The following is an 18,026-nucleotide window of genomic DNA, read 5'->3' as shown; positions in this document are numbered from 1 at the left end:
GGTTTTTCGTTTGAGTCCATTGTAGGAGTGTATCAGTTTATTTATCCAGATACTGCCTCGGAAACCCAAGGAGGGGTCGCTATGAGTCGGGGCCGACACGACGGCACATAACAACAACAACAACAACAACTTGTTGATGATTTTGGTGGTGGTGCTAATTTTACACCACTATAAACATTCATGTACAAGTCTCTTTATAGACTTGTGCTTTCATTTCTCTTGGGGGAAATAACTAAGAATGGAATGGCTAAGTCATACAGTAGATATGTTTAATTTTTTAAGAAAAATTGCCTAATATTTTCCAAAGTGGTTGTACCATTTTACATCTCTGTCCAGTGGTACAGGAGAGTTCTAGTTCCTTCATATTCTTATCAGCACTTACTATGGTCAGGCTTTTTAATATAAAGCATTCTGATAGGTGGGTAGTAATATCTTGTTGAGGCTTCAGTTTGCATGTCTTTTTATTATTGGCTTCTAAGAATTCTTAGTATTCTAAATGTATGGTTTATTAAGGTATATTTAGTGCAAATACCTTCTCCCAGTGGCTTGCCTGTTTGTTTAGTTCCTGACATTTTTTGATGAGCAGAAGGTTTTAGTGTTGAAGTTTCATTCAGTGATTTTTCTTTTTCCTTCTTTGGTTAGTGCTTTCTGTGTCCTTCTGGGGGAATCTTTGCCTACTCTAAGATCAGAAAGATATACTCCTGTGTTTTCTTCAAAAAGCTTTGTCATTTTAGCTTTTACATTTAGGCTTGTCATGTATCCTAAGTTAATTTTTGGGGTAGGTAGGAGCTGAGGGAGGGGTTCATTTTTTTCCATGTGGATATTTTGTTCCAGCACCGTTTGTTAAAAGAACACTTTCCTCTATTGAATTGCTTTAGCTTCTTTGTCAAATCCAATTGACATCATAACTGGGTGTCTATTTCTCAGCTCTATTGAGAGTTCCATTGATTTATCTACCAATATTATTTACCAATTATCTTGATTACTGTAAACTTGCTATTAGTCTTGAAATCATGTAGTGTGATTCTTCCAACTTTGTTCTTATTAATTAAAGTTTTATTTTGGACTTTCTAAGTCCTTAGTATTGCCTTTTTAAATTTTGCAGTAAATTTGTCAATATCTTGCCCACAAAATACCTGCTGGTGTTTTTATTGGCATTGGGTTGAATCTGTGAATCATGGAGATAACTGACATCTTGAATCTTCTAATCTATGAACATGATATATCTCCATTTATTGGGGTGTTGATTTCAGTAGTCTCGTCGTCTTCGGTGTAAAGGTTTTACATGTCTTTTGTTAAACTTACCTCTAAGTATTTTATGTATCTCAATACTACTTAAATAGTAGTACTTGTGATTTTTTTTTTCTTTATTGTGAATTGGGTGAAAGTTTACAGAGCGAATTAGTTTTCCATACAACAGTTCATACACATTTTGTTTCATGACATTGATTGCAATCTCAGTAGTGTAACATCTCTCTTCCTACTTCCTCCCTGTGGTTACCTTTTCCCTGTGTCCTTCTTTCCTATGCATTCCTGCCCTCTGAGCTATCTCCCTGTGCAAATACTGCCCTTCTGATCTGCTATGGTGCATCGCTCTAAGGAGTGTACCAACCTCTGGTGTAAATGTTCACCTTAAAACATGATTTTTTTCCTCTTTTTCTAAATTTTACACTTTTTTTCCTTTTTTTTACCTTCATGCGCTTACTCGGGCCTCCAGTACAATGTTGAACAGAGTGGTGAGAGAAGATAGTCCTGCCTTATTTCTAATCTTAGGGGAGAAACATTCAACCTTAGCATTTATTTTTATATAAAAATTTAGCTTTTGTCCTGAACGATTGCTCAGTTATCATCCAAAGTCTTTATTGAATGATTCCCCCTTTCTCCACTAATTTGAAGTGATACCTTTACCATATATTTAATTGTTACCTATACTTGTGTCTGTTTCTATATTAAAATTCTCTCTTTAATTCCGCATTTAACTTTTTTCTTTTTCTCGGTTCATTTTTTTCCCTAAATTTTATTTATTTTTTTGTTACTGAGAATATACAGAACAAAACATTGAACTATTTCTACATGCACAATTTAGTGATATTGATTACATTCTTCAAGTTGTACATTCCTTCTCACTGCCCTTTTCTGAATTGTTCGTGCCTCATTAATACAAGGGAGCTCTGGTAGCTTAGTGCCTAAGGCACTTGACTGCTAACCAGAAGGCTGGTGGTTCAAACCCACCAGCCACTCCTCGGAAGGAAGATGGGGCAATCTACTTCCATAGTGATACAGCCTCGGAAACCCAAAGAGGGGTCGCTATGAGTCAGGTCCAACTCGATGGCACATAACAACAACATTAATATAAACTCATTGCCCTCTAAGATTCTTGTAGCATTTAATTTTGATAAATAGCAGTATAATGGAGACTTGGGCAATCTACTTCCGTTGTTATACCACTTAGGAAACCCAAGGAGGGGTCGCTATGAGTTGGGTCCGGCTTGATGGCACATAACAACAACAACAACAGAAGATTGGGTTAGAATTTAGTATGGTGCAAGACTCATAAAAAGAAAAAATCCAGATGCTGTTAAGCCTACTCCAGCTCATGGCAGCCTCCTGATTGTCAGAGTAGGAATGTGCTGTAGGGTTTTAGTGGCTGATGTTTTGGCAGTAGATTGCTAGACTTTTCTTCCAGGGTGCCTTCTCTGTAGACTTGAATTGCCAACCTTTCAGTTAGCAGCTGAGCACATTAACCATTTGCAGGCATTCCCATAAGACTTAGGTGGTGGTTATTAGGTGCTGTTGAGTCAGCTCTGACTCATAGTAACCCTATGTACAAGAGAATGAAACACTGCTCAGTCATGCACCATCTTTACAGTCCTTGTTATACTTGAGCCCATCCTTGTAGCCACTGTGTCACTCCATCTTGTTGAGGGTCTTCCTCTTTTTTGCTAACCCTCCACTCTACCATGCATGGTATCTTTCTGTAGGTAATGGTTCCTTCTAACAACATGACCAAAGTAGGTGAGATGAAGTCTGGCCTTTCTCAGTACAGCATTTGGGCTGTACTTCTTCCAGGACAGATTTGGTCATTTTTCTGGCAGTCTGTGGTACTTTCAGTATTCTTCACCAACACCAAAATTCAAAGGCATCAACTTTTCTTCAGTCTTCCTTATTCATTATCCAGCTTTCACATTCATATGAGATGATTGAAAATACTATAGCTTGGGTTCCAAAACAAAGCAAACCCACTGCTGTGGAGTTGGATCCGACTCATAGCGACCCATCCTTGGGTTTCCGAGGCGAAATCACTATGGAAGTAGATTCCCCAACCTTCTGAAGAGCAGTGGCTGGTGGGTTTGAACCGCCAGCCTTCTGGTTAGCAGTCACATTCCTTAAGCACTACATTAGGCACACCTTATTCTTCAAAGACACATCTTTGCTTCTTAACACTTTAAAGAGGTCTTTTGCTGTACATTTGCTTGGTATATTATGATGTCTGATGTCTTGACTGCTGCTTCCGTGGATATTGATTGTGGATCCAAGTAAAATGAAATACCTGAAAATATCACTCTTCTCCCCATTTATTATGATGTTGCTTATTGGTCCAGTAAGGATTTTTTCTTTATGTTGAGGTATATACTGAAGACTGTAGTCTTTGATCTTCATCAGTAAGTGCTTCAAGTCATCTTCACTTTAAGCAAGCAGTGTTGTGTCATCTGCATATGCAGGTTGTTGATGAGTCTTCCTCCAATCCTAATGCCACATTCTTCTTTGCATAGTCCAGCTTCTCCTGTTATTTGCTCAGAATACAGATTGCATAAATATGGTAAAAGGATACAACCCTGATGCACAGACTTCCTGATTTTAAACCATGCACCTTTCCCCTTGTTAGGTTCAAACAACAGCCTCTTGGTCTTTGTGCTGGTTCCTTATGAGTACAAGTAAGTGTTCTGCAATTCCCATTCTTCACAAGACCTATAAAAACCAGAAAAGCCCACTGCCATCGAGTCAGTGGTGGTAAATCTTTATGGAAGTTGATTGCCATTCTTCCTTTTGTGGAGCAGCTGGCGAATTTGAATCCCAACCTTCTGGTTGGCAGTCAAATGCCTTAGGCAGTATGCCACCAGAGCTCCTTCCAAGACCTATAGTAAGCACTTAGTAAGAACTTTTCAAGCTGAAGGAGGATACCAGATTAAATGGAGTGAAGTAGAAAGTCAGACAACTAACGACTTAACATATGATGTCTCACAGAGCCTGTCTGAGAAGAGTAATTTTATTGCCAGGAAAAGAATAAACAACCACAGTGGTTACAAATGGACATAGATGAAGTGGACCAATTCTAATTGCCCAAAACAAAAGGTGTCCTAGTTTAAGAATCCTGGGGAAATGGAGGAGGAGGATGAAATTTTTTGGAGCTAAACTGTGAGTCTATTGAGATGAGCATTGCCTAATGTTTGATTCTTCAGGCAAAGGCCAGGATGGAAGTGCCAGCAGGGTAGAGAAGACACTGGGTGACTTTGCAGCAGAGTATGCCAAGTCCAACAGAAGTACATGCAAGGGGTGTATGGAGAAGATAGAAAAGGTGAGTGTTTGGATGTTCAAGTATCTGATCTCGTATTGGATGTCTTAAGACAAAGGGGGAAAGTAAGGACTTTAGATGCCAGTTCAACTCTTAACAAAATAAAAAGAAGGAAAAAGAAAAACGCACTGCTATCAAGTTGATTCCAACTCATGGCAACCCATATTGGGTTTCCAAGGCTATAAATCTTTTTTTTTTCCTTCCATATTTTTATTTTTATTTTACTTATTTATTTTATTTTAAGAGCTTGTTTTACATTCAATGTAATACATGCATTTAGTTTCATTCCCCATTTACCATGTCCAACCCTAACCCAGTCTCCTCCCCTCCCTACCCTGCAACCCTCCCCCTGTGCCCCTCATATTTATGCACTCCTGTTTGTCCTGCATTTCCTCAGTTTGAATGTTGGTCCTCTGGTATCCCATGGTCTATTACTCTAAGGGATATATTACCCTAGGGTATGTGGGTATGTCATCCTGGGTTGAGTGGTCTGCATGTACATCTTGTTAACTGTTGGGCTGAGAGCCCGCCCCAGGGGTATGTTTCAAGCCAGGCGCAGAATGTATTCCAGGGCCATAGTATTGGGGGTCTCACCAGATTTCATCTGACCAGTAATTCTGGTCATTTTTGAGTTTTTGGATTTTGTTCCATGTTTTCCCTCCCACTCTATCGAGGATCTCCAGATTTAATCCTTTCCTGAGTGGTGGTTGGCATTGGTAGCTGGGCATCATCTAATTCTTCTGGTCTCGAGGGCCATCATGTTGTATGTCTGATTGCTTCTAAATACCCTTGTGTTTTTGTTTTGTTTTGGTGTGTGTGTGTGTGTTCTTCTTTGCTTCTGATGCTAGTAGACCGTTAGCTACATTTTATATGGCCACTTGAAAGCTTTTAAGATCCCAGTTGCTACTCACCAATGTAGGATGTGGAACAAGGCTTTTATGTATTTTGTTATGCAAGGCTATAAATCTTTACAGAAGTAGATTGCCTCATCTTCCTCCCATGGAGCACCTGGTGAGTTTGAACTGCCAAACCTGTAGTTAACAGTTAAATGCCTTACCCACTACGCCACCAGAGCTCTTTAATTCAATTCTCATGGCTAAAAGTTAAGTAAAGGTTTTGGTTGAGAATGGAGCTGACAAGGACTTTTCTTTCTGATAGGTGTTGCCTTTATCCCTCATAGTCCAGTTCTTGTGTGTGTAGCTGTATCCATTCTTAAGAGACCTGAGAGAGTTTGGAAAGTGTTTACACAAGGGGGTCTCTTTTGGACTTATCAGTGGCTGGGAGGAGGCCTTTGTTCTGTGTTTTATGGGTTAAGTTTACAGAATGTCTTTTTTTCTAATATGAGCCTCCAGGTTCCTTCTACTTAATCAAAGAACTTCATTAACCAGTCCTTCCAAGGCTTCTGGTCCTTGAAAGTTGACAGCCAGTCAGATGGAGTGGACAGCCATCTGCACAGTGGGAGACACTAGCCGAAGGGTGGGCAAGTGCCCACTAATCTCATCACCCTTCTCTGATCTTAGTACACATACCAGTTGATTTGTGCAAGGCATTGATTAAAGGTTTCTACCTCCACAGGGAATTAAGAGAGATAATGGGTATTTTAAAAGGGGAAAACATGCCAGATCTTCTGTTACCATAAACCAACCAAAGTTTAGGATAAAGGGTTCTTTCATTTCAAGAATACCAGAAGGCAGGATTGCTTGGCTTAAAATGGAGTTTTTCATTATGTCATGAACCCTTCGTGCTGAGTCCTCTGGGTCTGGGACTCACACTAGAACTCTCCCAAGAATATCAGGCCTGAAAATTGTAAACCAGGACAGGATGGCAGCAGTGGGATTTCTTCATTGATTTATTAGCTCCTCTTAGGTGACTTCTTATTTGGAAGAGCACAAAGTCCTTTTAAGGGGCAGAAAATTCATCATCACTGCTATGGGAAGTGTGCTGCATCTGGCGCCTGCACTGTCGCAGGTCCAGGTGTGTGTGGGGCCCAACTTTGCACCAAAACCCAAATCATGTGTTCTTATGCCTGTCCCACATAAGCAGAAACATCCTCAGGGACATTACTCACCTCTCTTGCCTGGGCCAGGAGGTAGGTAGCAGCCAGGTGGAGTTCACCCATTTAAAATGAAGACACTGAGACTTAAGGGTAATAAACATACTTGGTACTGTAAAAGAGCAAAGCCTTCCAGCAGCCCAGTAGTTACTGACTAGGCTGTGGCTTGGTCCAGAGGCCTCTCACGGGTTGGAATGCTGACTGGTTTGTGCCACCTGCAGGCCCTTCTGATGCCCACCATGTTTCCTTATTTCTCCTTTGATAACACATGTCAGTTTTCTTGCAGGGCCAGATGCGCCTGTCCAAGAAGATGCTGGACCCAGAGAAGCCACAGATGGGCGTGATTGATCGCTGGTATCACCCAAACTGCTTCGTCCAGAACAAGGAGAAGCTGGGTTTCCGGCCTGAGTACAATGCAAGCCAGATTGCTGGCTTCCTACTCCTCTCTCCAGAGGACAAAGAATTTCTAAAGAAGCAGTTGCCAGGAGTCAAGACTGAAGGGTGGGCAGGGGCCTGTGGGGTTTTGATGAGGGGCATGAGGGAAGCCCAAAGACCCTACAGATTCCATGCTGTTTCTGTTAGCTGACATCAAGTCTGCTCCAATTCATGATAATCCCAGTGGCCCAACAGAACAGAACACTGCCTAGTCCTGTACCATCCCCATGATTGGCTGTGAATCAAAAACTGTTCTGTTGGAATATAGTAGCGTTTCCATTGGCTCATTTTTGAAATTGAATCTCTAAGCCTTTCTTCTTAGTCCATCTTAGTTCAGAAGCTCTGCTGAAACTAATAGATAGGGGGTGGCCATGCATGAGGTGCATTGGCTGGGAGTCATACTGGGCCTCCTGCCTGGGAGGTGAGAGTTCTACCACTGGACTTCCATGCCACTCCTCTATTTGCCTTTGCTAATCCTAGAAATCCAGGGAGACAGGCCAGGGTGGCGGGTGTGGGTGGTGATAGCAGAACTTGGCCTCATCCCAGCCAAGGACAGGGTAGGAAGGACAGCAGGGAGCTTCTAATGCACTCCCATGGCTCCACCCAGAGCCCCCTCCCCTGGGAAATTGGCCTTCTGCTGATGATGTCTGTTCCCCCTGCCTGCAGCTATTCTCAAGGAACAGGTGGAACAAGCAAAGCCCAATTTCTGTCAATGCCATTTTGGTGTTTATATAAAGACCACTCCTGCCCCTTCTGAGCATTCTCCTTGCCTTGGTTCAAGCACCACATGTGCTCTGACACTCTGATAATCTGTGTTCAAGTCACCTCAGTGACGCAGTGAGTGTGTCTGTCTCAATAAGAATGGTGCTGGGAGAATGTATCGAGACAGTTTTACATGGGAGGTAAGCAGTGGATAATTAGGTAGTAAGCTCCCCTGCTTATAATTAAGAATGGCACAGGTTAATATGTTAAAAATTAGGATGGGAAACATGATCCATGACTACCTTGGGCAATCTTTGCTCTGCCCCCTCTGCTGGCCCTTCCTCCCCAGTCTAGAGTTGCTTGCTAATGAGCACACCTGTGGAAGTGTGACAAGGCAATAGTGTACTCAGTGCTTCTTGGACAGTAACTGTTGGCTGTATTAGGATTGGAGTGACCCTGACCTCCCCATCATCAAGCTGCCATCATACATTATTCTAGTTCATTACATACAAGTTAACCTAACTTCATTGCAGTTTCATTCTCTGTAATGTGTGAAAAAACTGGAAAATCAGGCACCTGGGCCCAAAAGACCTCAGGGCATTGCAGCATGTGATACAGGTGTAGGAATTGATAAGCTCATATTTATTCTATGGTAACAATATATTGAGCACTTTATACAAGATAGTTTTTATGTAACCTCACCACAGCCTGTAAGGTAGGTGGTGGTCTTTCCTCTATTTTACAAATGAGGAAAAGTTCAAGAGTTTGAAATCAGGTCTGTGTGATGGCTGGACTCAATGCCAATCACCGTGACTTTCCTACCCCAGTGTTGGTGCTTATGCCCTTGGTGCGTTGGGATGATATTACTGAATTCGATGAGCAGTGCATTTGATGGATCCATGAGGACAGAGTGCCTTGACTGTTCCTTCTTGTTTGGGCTTTAAATAGCACAGCCACACTTCTCAGGACAACCTACTCAGCAGCCTCTTTGCCTTGGGAACAGCCTTATGTTTTAGTTTGAAAAGGCTCAGACCCAGGCATGGTGCTTTATGTTTCTGCATTCTGTGCCTCCAGCCTTGAGTTTGTTGTTAGCTCCCATCCAGTAGGCCCCTGACTGATGGCAGCTAAGTGCACAGCAGGATAGTACCTTTAATTCATAGAGTTTTCATTGGTTGATTGGTCAGAAGTAAATTGCCAGGCCTTTCTTCTAATGTGGAAGCTGCATTGTAACCTGTCCAGTGTCAACAGCAGTTTGTAAGCCTTCACTTACAGACAGATGATGGCTGTGCCTGAGATGCATTGGCCAGTTGAACCCAGGTTTCCTGAATGGATGGCAAGAATTCTACTGCTGACCACCACTGCCTTTACAGCCTTGGGCTTACCTCTGTTATAGTCCTTGCCAGAACCTTCTAGGTGGTCTTGTTTGTGTCAAGAGACATGAGTTTCTGACATCAGATGGGACATGGGACCTAAGCCCTGTGTCCTGTAGTGGGTTATCCAGAAGCCTCAGAGCAACTCTGGCCCTCCTGTTTAGCTAGTAGGGTATGTTTTGAAATGGATGGAGTTTTCTGCCTTCTTGGTTGAGAATGGTGCCTGAGCAGACAGCCTGAGACTAGTCTCTTATGAGCATGGAGTGTGGAGTGAAACACAAGTGGGTGAGGGGTTGACAAGTTCGAGCAGGGCCTGGCAGAGAAGACTTAGCATATGTATTACATAATACACAGTCCAGATACTGTGTCACGCATGTCACTGGGTTTCAGAGTTGTTGTGGCTCTTGTTTACATCCGTTTGTCTCTTTCAGAAAGAGAAAAGGTGATGAAGTAGATGGCACTGATGAAGTGGCCAAGAAGAAAACTAAAAAAGAAAAAGACAAGGATGGTAAACTTGAAAAGGCCCTCAAGGTGAGTCCTGAGCTACGTGTCTCCTTTCTCAGTTCTCTTTGTCATCCTAAGAAAGTTCGAGGACATGTGTGTCCCACTTACCAAGACTTAAGAATTCCTAAATTGATAGCTGTCATTAAAGAGCATGCCTTATTTCTCATTGTTTTTGTCCCTCTTCCCAAAGAAACAAAGCTCTTATTTGGGGGAGAACCACCTTATGCTGCAGGTGACTGGCCTTAGCCAGGCTCCAGCAGGAATCTATTCCTAATCGCCAGCCAGATTGTACGTCACTGTTTGGACTTTGAGGGTCATTTATAAAACACTGGAGTCTGAACAGTCAAGAAAGCTAAGGGTTCTTAACTGGTAACCTGTTGCTATCTAGTCATCTCCAACTTATGGTGAACCCCGTACATGTCAGAAGAAAACTGTTCTGTAGGATTTTCAATAGCTGCATTTTTGGAAGTCAATCACCAGGCTTTTCTCCTGAGGCACCTCTTGGCTGGGCTTTTGAACATCTAGCCTTTGAGTTAGCAGACAAGCCCTAAACCGTTTGCACATAGACAGATGGCTTTAAAGAGAAAGTTTTCCCTTTTTAGTCGAGGACCTCTCAAAAAAATTAAAGGAATAAAAATTACACAAAAAAGATCGAAAGGAATGGAGGGTATTTGGTGAAAAGAAAAAAATTACTTGTTAAATCAATGCTCATTAACCAGATTCATCACTGTTGATTGCTCACATGTTGAAGAAAAATAAAAAATACTAGTTGGAAACTGCTGGGTGTTTAATATGGAGAGACTAGTCGGTCTCTTTGGGAATGTCTCTGAGAGGTGGTATAAGCAGTTTCTAAAATGGTCTAGTTGCTTCAGTATCATAATTTGGTGTGATTGTCTTTCAGTGAAAAGTGTGTCCTTTGTATGCCAGATCTGGCTGCAGTAGAGCTGTGATGCTGTTTTTAATGTGTCTTGCAGTACATTTGGTGTTCTCTCTTTCCAACCTTGTCAGAGACAGAAAGAACATCAGAAAATGCCCATTTTCCCACTGCCTCTCCCCTCCCCACCCCCAGCACATACATTTCTGCTATCTTCCCTTCCTTAGGTGAAACAGTATTGCTTCTTTCACTAGACTTGTATCATTAAAATTTTATCTCATGTGCTCTAGGGAAGCACAAAGGAGGGTATCTTGTTGAGAGTCATTAAAAATGAAGCTGGAAAACAGATGCATATGTATGGCTACAACTTTGTCGGTTGAGTTAAAATCCTCTTTGTTTGATGCTGATGGTGACCCTGTGTGTTAATTAGGGCCAGCGTTCTCTCCATTTTACAGAGGTGGGATCTGAGGCCGAGTTGGTACATAGCCCACCCACACTCCTAAAGAGGGTGAAGAGCATGTAAGCCTCAGCTCTCAAATGGGGAGGCTAACATCTTCCTCAGCAAGTCATCATGAGACGGAATGAGCTGATAGGTAAAAAGGTCCAACAAATAGTAGGCATTTCATGAATATTAAATAAATTAAACATTAATAAATTGATAATAGATGAACCTTGAAATAGTTTAAAATCTTTTTTAATGTGTGAAACAATGTTCAATAGTAAACTGGGATTTTGTTGTTCTGAGTTGTTCTAACAACAGTGTTCCATTTTATTTATTTTTAATTTTTGTAGTGTTTTCTCAATATTCCATTTTAGAAGAGCGTAGTACATGATGGGAATTTAGTACATGATTAAGGGAAATATGAGGTGTTAGGGAATCTTCATCACACTTTCGCTAAGTTTGGTGGAGAACAACCATATCCCCTACCTTCATTCCTTCACCTCTGGAGGTGCCCAGTATTGGGGGGTGGGGCATAAATGTAGGCCTGCACCCAGCCTAGTGCTTCTTGGGTCCTTATCTGTAGCTCCTAGGACTTGATTCTGGGGGGTTAGTCCCACAGGCCCTTGGTGCTATGGCTGCAGCCTTCTTCACTCCCCTAAGTGGTCTCCCACCTTCTGCCATGTTCTCAGAGCACACCCCAGCTTTAATTTGATATCCACAGGATAACTCTGGGAGTAGATTTCCACTCTGATTAAGTGTATGGTTAAGATGCAGCTCAATAATTTTCAAGTCTGGAGACCACACAAGACCAGGGATGGAATCTGATGGGTATATGGGTGGATAGATGGGTGGACAGGCTGAACTCTTAGGTATGTCTATGAAATGGGGAGTGTATCCAAGAACATGTATAGGGTTGGCAGACAATGGTCCTACAAGTTTATGTGAATGATCAGAATTCCTAGGTGTATAGTAGAGCTGACAAGGGGCAAGGGTGTGGTCACTGCTTGGTCACAGCCAGCTACCCAGAGGGACCGAGTAGTTGAAACTGTGGGCTTGGGACCATAGTCTCAGGGGACATCAAGCTCAATTGGCGTGACATACTATACAAAATATTGTTCTACCTCCTACTTTGGCAAGTAGCGACTGGGATCTTAAAAGCTAGCAAGCTTTCATCTAGATGCAACGATGGGTCTCTCCTCATCCAGAGCAAAGAAGAATGAAAAAAAACAAAATTCATGGAAACAATTAGTCCTAGCGACTGGTACACCAGTCGATCTGCAGCCTATACGACTATGAGACCAGAAGAACTAGATGGTGCCCGGCTACCACTGTCATCCACTTAGAAGGGGATCTATGTAGGAGATCCTTGATAGGGAGAACAATGTGGAACAAAGCTCAAAATCATTTGGAGGAAAAAAAAAGGGTGGGGGGAGACCAGGTTTGCTGGTCCGATAGAGCCTGGTGGAATCACTGAGACCATGGCCCTTAGCTGCCCATCAGGTCTGGAATTGAACCCGCATCCGTGGTTTCCAGCCAAACAAAAGACAGGCATATGAGTTGAACATTTACCTCAGGTAGGTACACTCCTTAGAGAGAACAATCATGGGAGAAAGAAGGGCTGCTTATGCACAGGAAGACAGCTCAGGGGGCAGGAGTGCATAGAGGATGGACACTGGGAAGAGGTACCTATGGGAAGGAAGTAGGAGGGGAGCTGTTGCATTGTGGTAAACTGTGGTCAATGTCATGAGACAAAGTGTATATGAACTGCTGTATGGAAAGTGAATTTGCTCTGTAAATCTTCACCCAAATCACAATTTAAAAAAAAAAGGAAAAAAGACCAGGGATAGAATCTGTCTCCTGGTTGGATTTTTGCCTTTGAAGAGAGTTGGTCCCTTAGCGGCTGAGTCTTGTCCATAGGCCCAGAACGACCTGATCTGGAACATCAAGGATGAGCTGAAGAAAGTGTGTTCAACGAATGACCTAAAGGAGCTACTCATCTTCAACAAGCAGCAAGTTCCTTCTGGGGAGTCAGCGGTGAGCTACCCTTGTGTTAATTGGGTCACATATGTGATGACTCCAGGCATTGTGGAGTGATGTTCTAATGATGTGTGGGAGATCCTCATGTAAACACCTGCATGTATTAACTGCAAGGAGTGAGAATTACGTAGTTGTGTTTTGCATTCATCATTACCATTGTAATAACCATTTTCCCAGGGTCAGGATGGAGCAGCCATCTTCTGCATGTTAACATTGAATGTAGAATTCTCAGGAGCACTGAGATGGACTGTATATTTGTCTGTTTTCCTGCTACATACTTTGGTTTAAGGCGCTCTCTGCTCAAACTCCCCAAAGGCCTGCCAGGTCTGCAGAGGGAGTAGAGACCCCTGGTGAAAGGTGGAGTGCCAGCATCTCCCCAGTTCTCCAGGTAGCTCCTACCCAAACATCTTTCTGGAATTGAGGTTGACAGTCTACCTTGTTCAGGAATGGCAGGTGTTGTGGGCTCTGCTTTTATTCCTAAATCACTAAAGGGTGGGGGAGTTGCAGGGATGTAGCACACATGGAAATAAGTCTCTTAAAGTATAAAAACCTAAGCCCCGAGTGTAAATCAGCTTCCTGGGGGTGATAAAGAGCCTCAGGGCAAGCCCTTAGACCATCTGCCTCCTTTTTTAGTGAGTAAAGTTTATGCAGATTCTTCATCCTACATCAGTAAATGTCCCTTAAGGTATCCTTTTCTCTCTGACATGTTCTTTTATTGGCTTCAGATCTTGGACCGAGTAGCTGATGGGATGGTATTTGGTGCCCTACTTCCCTGCGAGGAATGCTCGGGCCAGCTGGTCTTCAAGAGCAATGCCTATTACTGTACTGGGGATGTCACTGCCTGGACCAAGTGTATGGTCAAAACACAGACACCCAACCGCAAGGAATGGGTAACCCCAAAGGTAAGTTGTAATTGGGGGTAGAGTGGTGCTGGAGTTTGGTTCTTACTCTCTGGGCTTGACGACACTCCAGGTCACCAAGACAGTGTAGTATTTCTCAGGCTTCTTCACAGCTAGGCCCATCATTATCTGATTATAAAATTGTATTATAGATCCTAATGTTTGCAAACTATACAAATGTAGAGTTAACAGACTTCTAACTAGAGCACAGATGTGTCCAATTGGTGTAAAATTCTCTTGCTTGCACAGACCATGAATCATTTTAAATTGTTTATTGAATGCCTATTATATGCTAGGCACTATTCTAGGCACAGAGAACATAATGGTGAACAAATGGATAATCTGCTGTTAGGAGAGCTTTCTTTAAGGACATTTCTTTGCGTTAGCGCTAGAGGCAGGGAGTTGGGTCTGAAGTTCAAATATCTCCTATTCTTGAGCTTTTTTTTTTTTTTTAATGGAGCTACATATGGAACTCCTGGGGTATTTGGATCATGTGCTAGGGGGACCTGGCAGTGTCCTTGGGGTACAGGCTACTGAAAGGACATCTTTGCCCTCAGACACAGCACAGCTGGAATCTGAGTGAGTTGTAGCTCTGTGTTCATTGGGTTTGGGATTTTATCTTAGTCAAGTTCCCTAACTCCCTGTGTTTACTCCTAGGGGTGTTGAGCATTTAGTGGTGACTGGCACATAATTGTTACTGGGTGTCCTCAAAGCACCACCAACTCAGTGTTTAAAACTGAAGTTCCTTTTCCCCTGCCCCTCTGGCAGGAGCTTTCTTTGTTTCTTGCCTCCTATGTCCACTACCATAATCATAGTCTCCTGCAGTTTTTTCTCTGAACTTTGCCTTAAGCAGTCTAACAATCTGACCATAGCACTCTTCCCCCAGCCACCCCCACCCTTACAGTTCTGCAACCGTTTTCATGCAAGCAGTGTTCACTGAACATGGACATGGCAGGGAAGGGCTGTTTCTTGATTAGATGAAAGTTTAGCAGCGTAGAACTATGGTGTTTGCCTGAGTGAGCTTCGTGTGTTTGACATTTATGGAGCAACCACTTACAGCAGGCTTGTTGTAAATTACTTGCTATAAAGAATGAACTGTGCTCACAGAAAGATTTTAGTGAATGTTTACTCTTTTAGGGGTACTCTGCATCTAGTTTTCTTTCTTCTGGGGAGGAAAGGAAATTATCTTGGTTTCCTTTGATGTCCATTCTAGGAGAGATCATTGTTTATTTAATGGGCCTGTAGCCACAATACCAAGGAGATCTGGTGGCACAGTACGTAAGGCATTTGGCTGCTAACCACAAGGTTGGCAGTTCAAACTAACTAGCCGCTCTGTGGGAGGAAGATGAGGGAATCTATTTCCATAAAGATTTACAGTCTTAGAACCCAGTGTCACTCTGAGTAAGAATTGACTTGATAGCAGTGAGTTTGGTTTGGCTTTTTGGTAGCCACAATACCAGCTGTAGTAGGTATGTTTGTGTGTCAGCTTGGCTGGGCCTGGTTGAGTGGCTGGGCAGCTGGTGGTAGTTAATCCCCATGATGAGACTGGCAATCAACTCCATGGTGGGATCTACCACAGGCAGCTGAGTAGCTGCCTTTGGGATGTGGACTGCTTCCTGTACATAAGGAGAAGCCTTTGAGAATGGTCTCTAGCCTATGGCACGCTTGGACCCTGCATGTAGCTTTGTTGTTGCTCAGCAGCCTGCTATGCTCTGCCAACCTTGGGACTTATAATGGACTTAAGTTAATGGCCTGCCGTGTGGTTTGGTAACATCGGGACTGTGCCTTTTTACTTGTCAACCTTGGAGCTTCTCAACCTCAGCTGCCAGCAGCTGTCAGAGTGAAGAAATGCCTCTAGCTTCAGTGGGCCGGGAGCAGGAGGCAGAACTGGACCCCAAGGTTGAGGGGCTTTCACCTACCCCCTAAAGCCTGGCACTTTGAACTTGGACTTAAAGCCTCCAAATTGTAAGAATAGACTCCTGTTCGTCGAGGCCATCCCGTTTGTAGTATATTTCTTATCAGAGCGGCACTAGGTAACAAGAACACCAGCTATATTACATTTAAGAGTATTAGAGTAATTCCATTAAATACATACTCTTGCAACAGTGATGCTGTGTTTCTCACAAGAAGCTTTGTTTTTTTAAACCCTTTTCTGTTATTCTTTGTTGAAAACAGAAAAAAACAGGTTATTTGTGGACAGTCTTGATCCCTTCTGCTCTATTGGAGAGCTGGTTTCTTAATAACGGAAATGTGTTTTCTTTAGGAATTCCGGGAAATCTCTTACCTCAAAAAACTGAAAATCAAAAAGCAGGACCGTCTCTTCCCCCCAGAGACCAGCGCCCCAGTGGCGGCAGCAGCAGCCCCACCCTCTACAGCTGTGGCGCCTGCTACTGAGAACTCCTCTGCTCCAGCAGGTACAGCCCAGGACTAAATGTGGCGGGGCTGGGGTGGAGGGCCTCATCTCAGAGCTGCTCCGTGGGATGCATTTGTCCACTGTTCTCCACTGGCACGGAATCAGTGATAAGGCCATCCTCTTGGGTTCTCTTTGTCCCATCTTCCCCCCACCCCCTGCCCAAATTGCCATTGAGTTGATTCAAACTCATGGTGACTCCCCATGTGTCAGAGTAGAACTGCACTCCATATACTTTTCAAGGCTGTGGGCTTTCAGAAGCAGATCACCAGGCCTTTCTTCCAAGATACCTCTGAGTGGCTTCAAACTGCCAACCTTTTTTTCCCTAAACTTTATTATGATTTGGATGAAAGTTTACAGGGTAAATTCATGTTCCATTCAACAGTTTATATACATTTGTTTCATGACATTGATTACAATCCTCACAATGTAACAGCTCTTTTCCCACTTCCTCCCTGTGGTTACCTTTTCCCTGTGTCCTTGTTTCCTGTGCAGCCCTGCATAAATGCTGCCTTTCTGATCTGCCATGGTTGGTTGTTTTAAGGAGTGTACCTCTGGTGTAATTATTCACATAGTAGGCCTGTCTGTTGTTTGACTGAAGGTTAAGCCATAGGAATGAGTTCATTTCCAGGCCCAAAGGGTGACTAGGGGCCAGAGTGTCAGGACAAATGCCAGTCTTTCAGTTAGTAGCCAAGCCCTTAAATGATTGTACCACCCAGGGACTCTTTGCCATAAACATTCTGAAAGCATAATGGGCAACAAATGACTTTGTTGTCATTTCTGGGATGCTAGAGGACGTCCTAAGAAAGCCAAAGTAGGACAGCCTTACCTGGAAGATATTCAAAATATGCTGTTTAACTCTGCCCTGCACGGCACCATCTTAGATCTCCCTTTCCTGATTTTGGGAAGACTTGTGCCAGTCAGTCCTCCTGAGCCTGGTACTATGCTTTCATCTCTTAAATGCAGAGTCAGAGGAAGTTACTGATTCATTTTTGTGAGGAATATGCCAACAAAGAACAGGGAATGAATATATCTTTGTTTAATCAGAGAACCATGGCACATTCTAATAGTTAAGGCCATGATTTTGATGGGTGAAGGATACATGTTCTGTCCCTAAACACGTGTGTGTTAGTGACCTTGTTCCCATCCTCAGCCACAAACCGACACCTAGCTGAACATGTCTATCTGCTTGGGGCCAGTGGTCACTAGGGTGAGTGTGTGGGTGATCAGTCATGCATCCAGCCTACCGCTTGAATCAGGCCCATGTCCAAGTGTGTGCAAGTGGGCCTGTTCTGGCTTCTACCCCAAGAGCCCCCTCTGCTCTCCCCTCACTTGTAATTCACACACAGTTGTTTTTGTTCTATGTGGAAGCCTCAGCTGCTTTTCATTTAAACTCTGTTTGGTGTCCCTATTTGTCATCCCAGGGAAGGCTTGAAGCACTTCTCCCTCTAGCATTTCTTATTCTAGAAATTTGTCCCCAATATTGCATCTCCTTTTGCAGCAGATAAAAGGCCCACGCCTGTCCTGGGATTTTCCTGCCTGGGTCAGTTCTGTCAACTCAGTGTGATCTGTTGACCAGAAGTTTTAGTGACTGTCATGGATTGTGTAATTTTTGTAATGGGACTCATTAATAAGTATTGCATGAGAATTGCCTTTTGTCTTTAGACAGAGGATGGGAGGAGAATAATAAAAGGGACCTCATCTTCTCCTGCCAGTCGCCTGAGCTT

The 18,026-nt window shown here is 43.1% G+C and overlaps 1 protein-coding gene across 1 annotated transcript in view; it reads left to right on the top strand.

Moving 5' to 3' along the window:
• The window catches only part of PARP1 (poly(ADP-ribose) polymerase 1), a 50,993-nt gene that overhangs the window by 11,199 nt on the left and 21,768 nt on the right, over positions 1-18,026 (top strand). Inside the window, exons 3-8 of the mRNA XM_007936979.2 lie at positions 4,461-4,576; positions 6,913-7,127; positions 9,565-9,664; positions 12,871-12,987; positions 13,716-13,892; positions 16,153-16,303. Of these exons, the coding sequence (XP_007935170.1) occupies positions 4,461-4,576; positions 6,913-7,127; positions 9,565-9,664; positions 12,871-12,987; positions 13,716-13,892; positions 16,153-16,303 (876 nt within the window). The remainder of the gene's footprint in view (positions 1-4,460; positions 4,577-6,912; positions 7,128-9,564; positions 9,665-12,870; positions 12,988-13,715; positions 13,893-16,152; positions 16,304-18,026) is intronic.

This window comes from Orycteropus afer, unplaced genomic scaffold (assembly GCF_000298275.1).
Source record: "Orycteropus afer afer isolate SDZICR_OR568_19922 unplaced genomic scaffold, OryAfe1.0 scaffold00039, whole genome shotgun sequence".
NCBI classification, from domain to species: Eukaryota; Metazoa; Chordata; class Mammalia; order Tubulidentata; family Orycteropodidae; genus Orycteropus; species Orycteropus afer.
The sequence above is the reverse complement of the archived record's forward strand: the minus strand, read 5'-3'. Positions and strand labels throughout refer to the sequence as shown.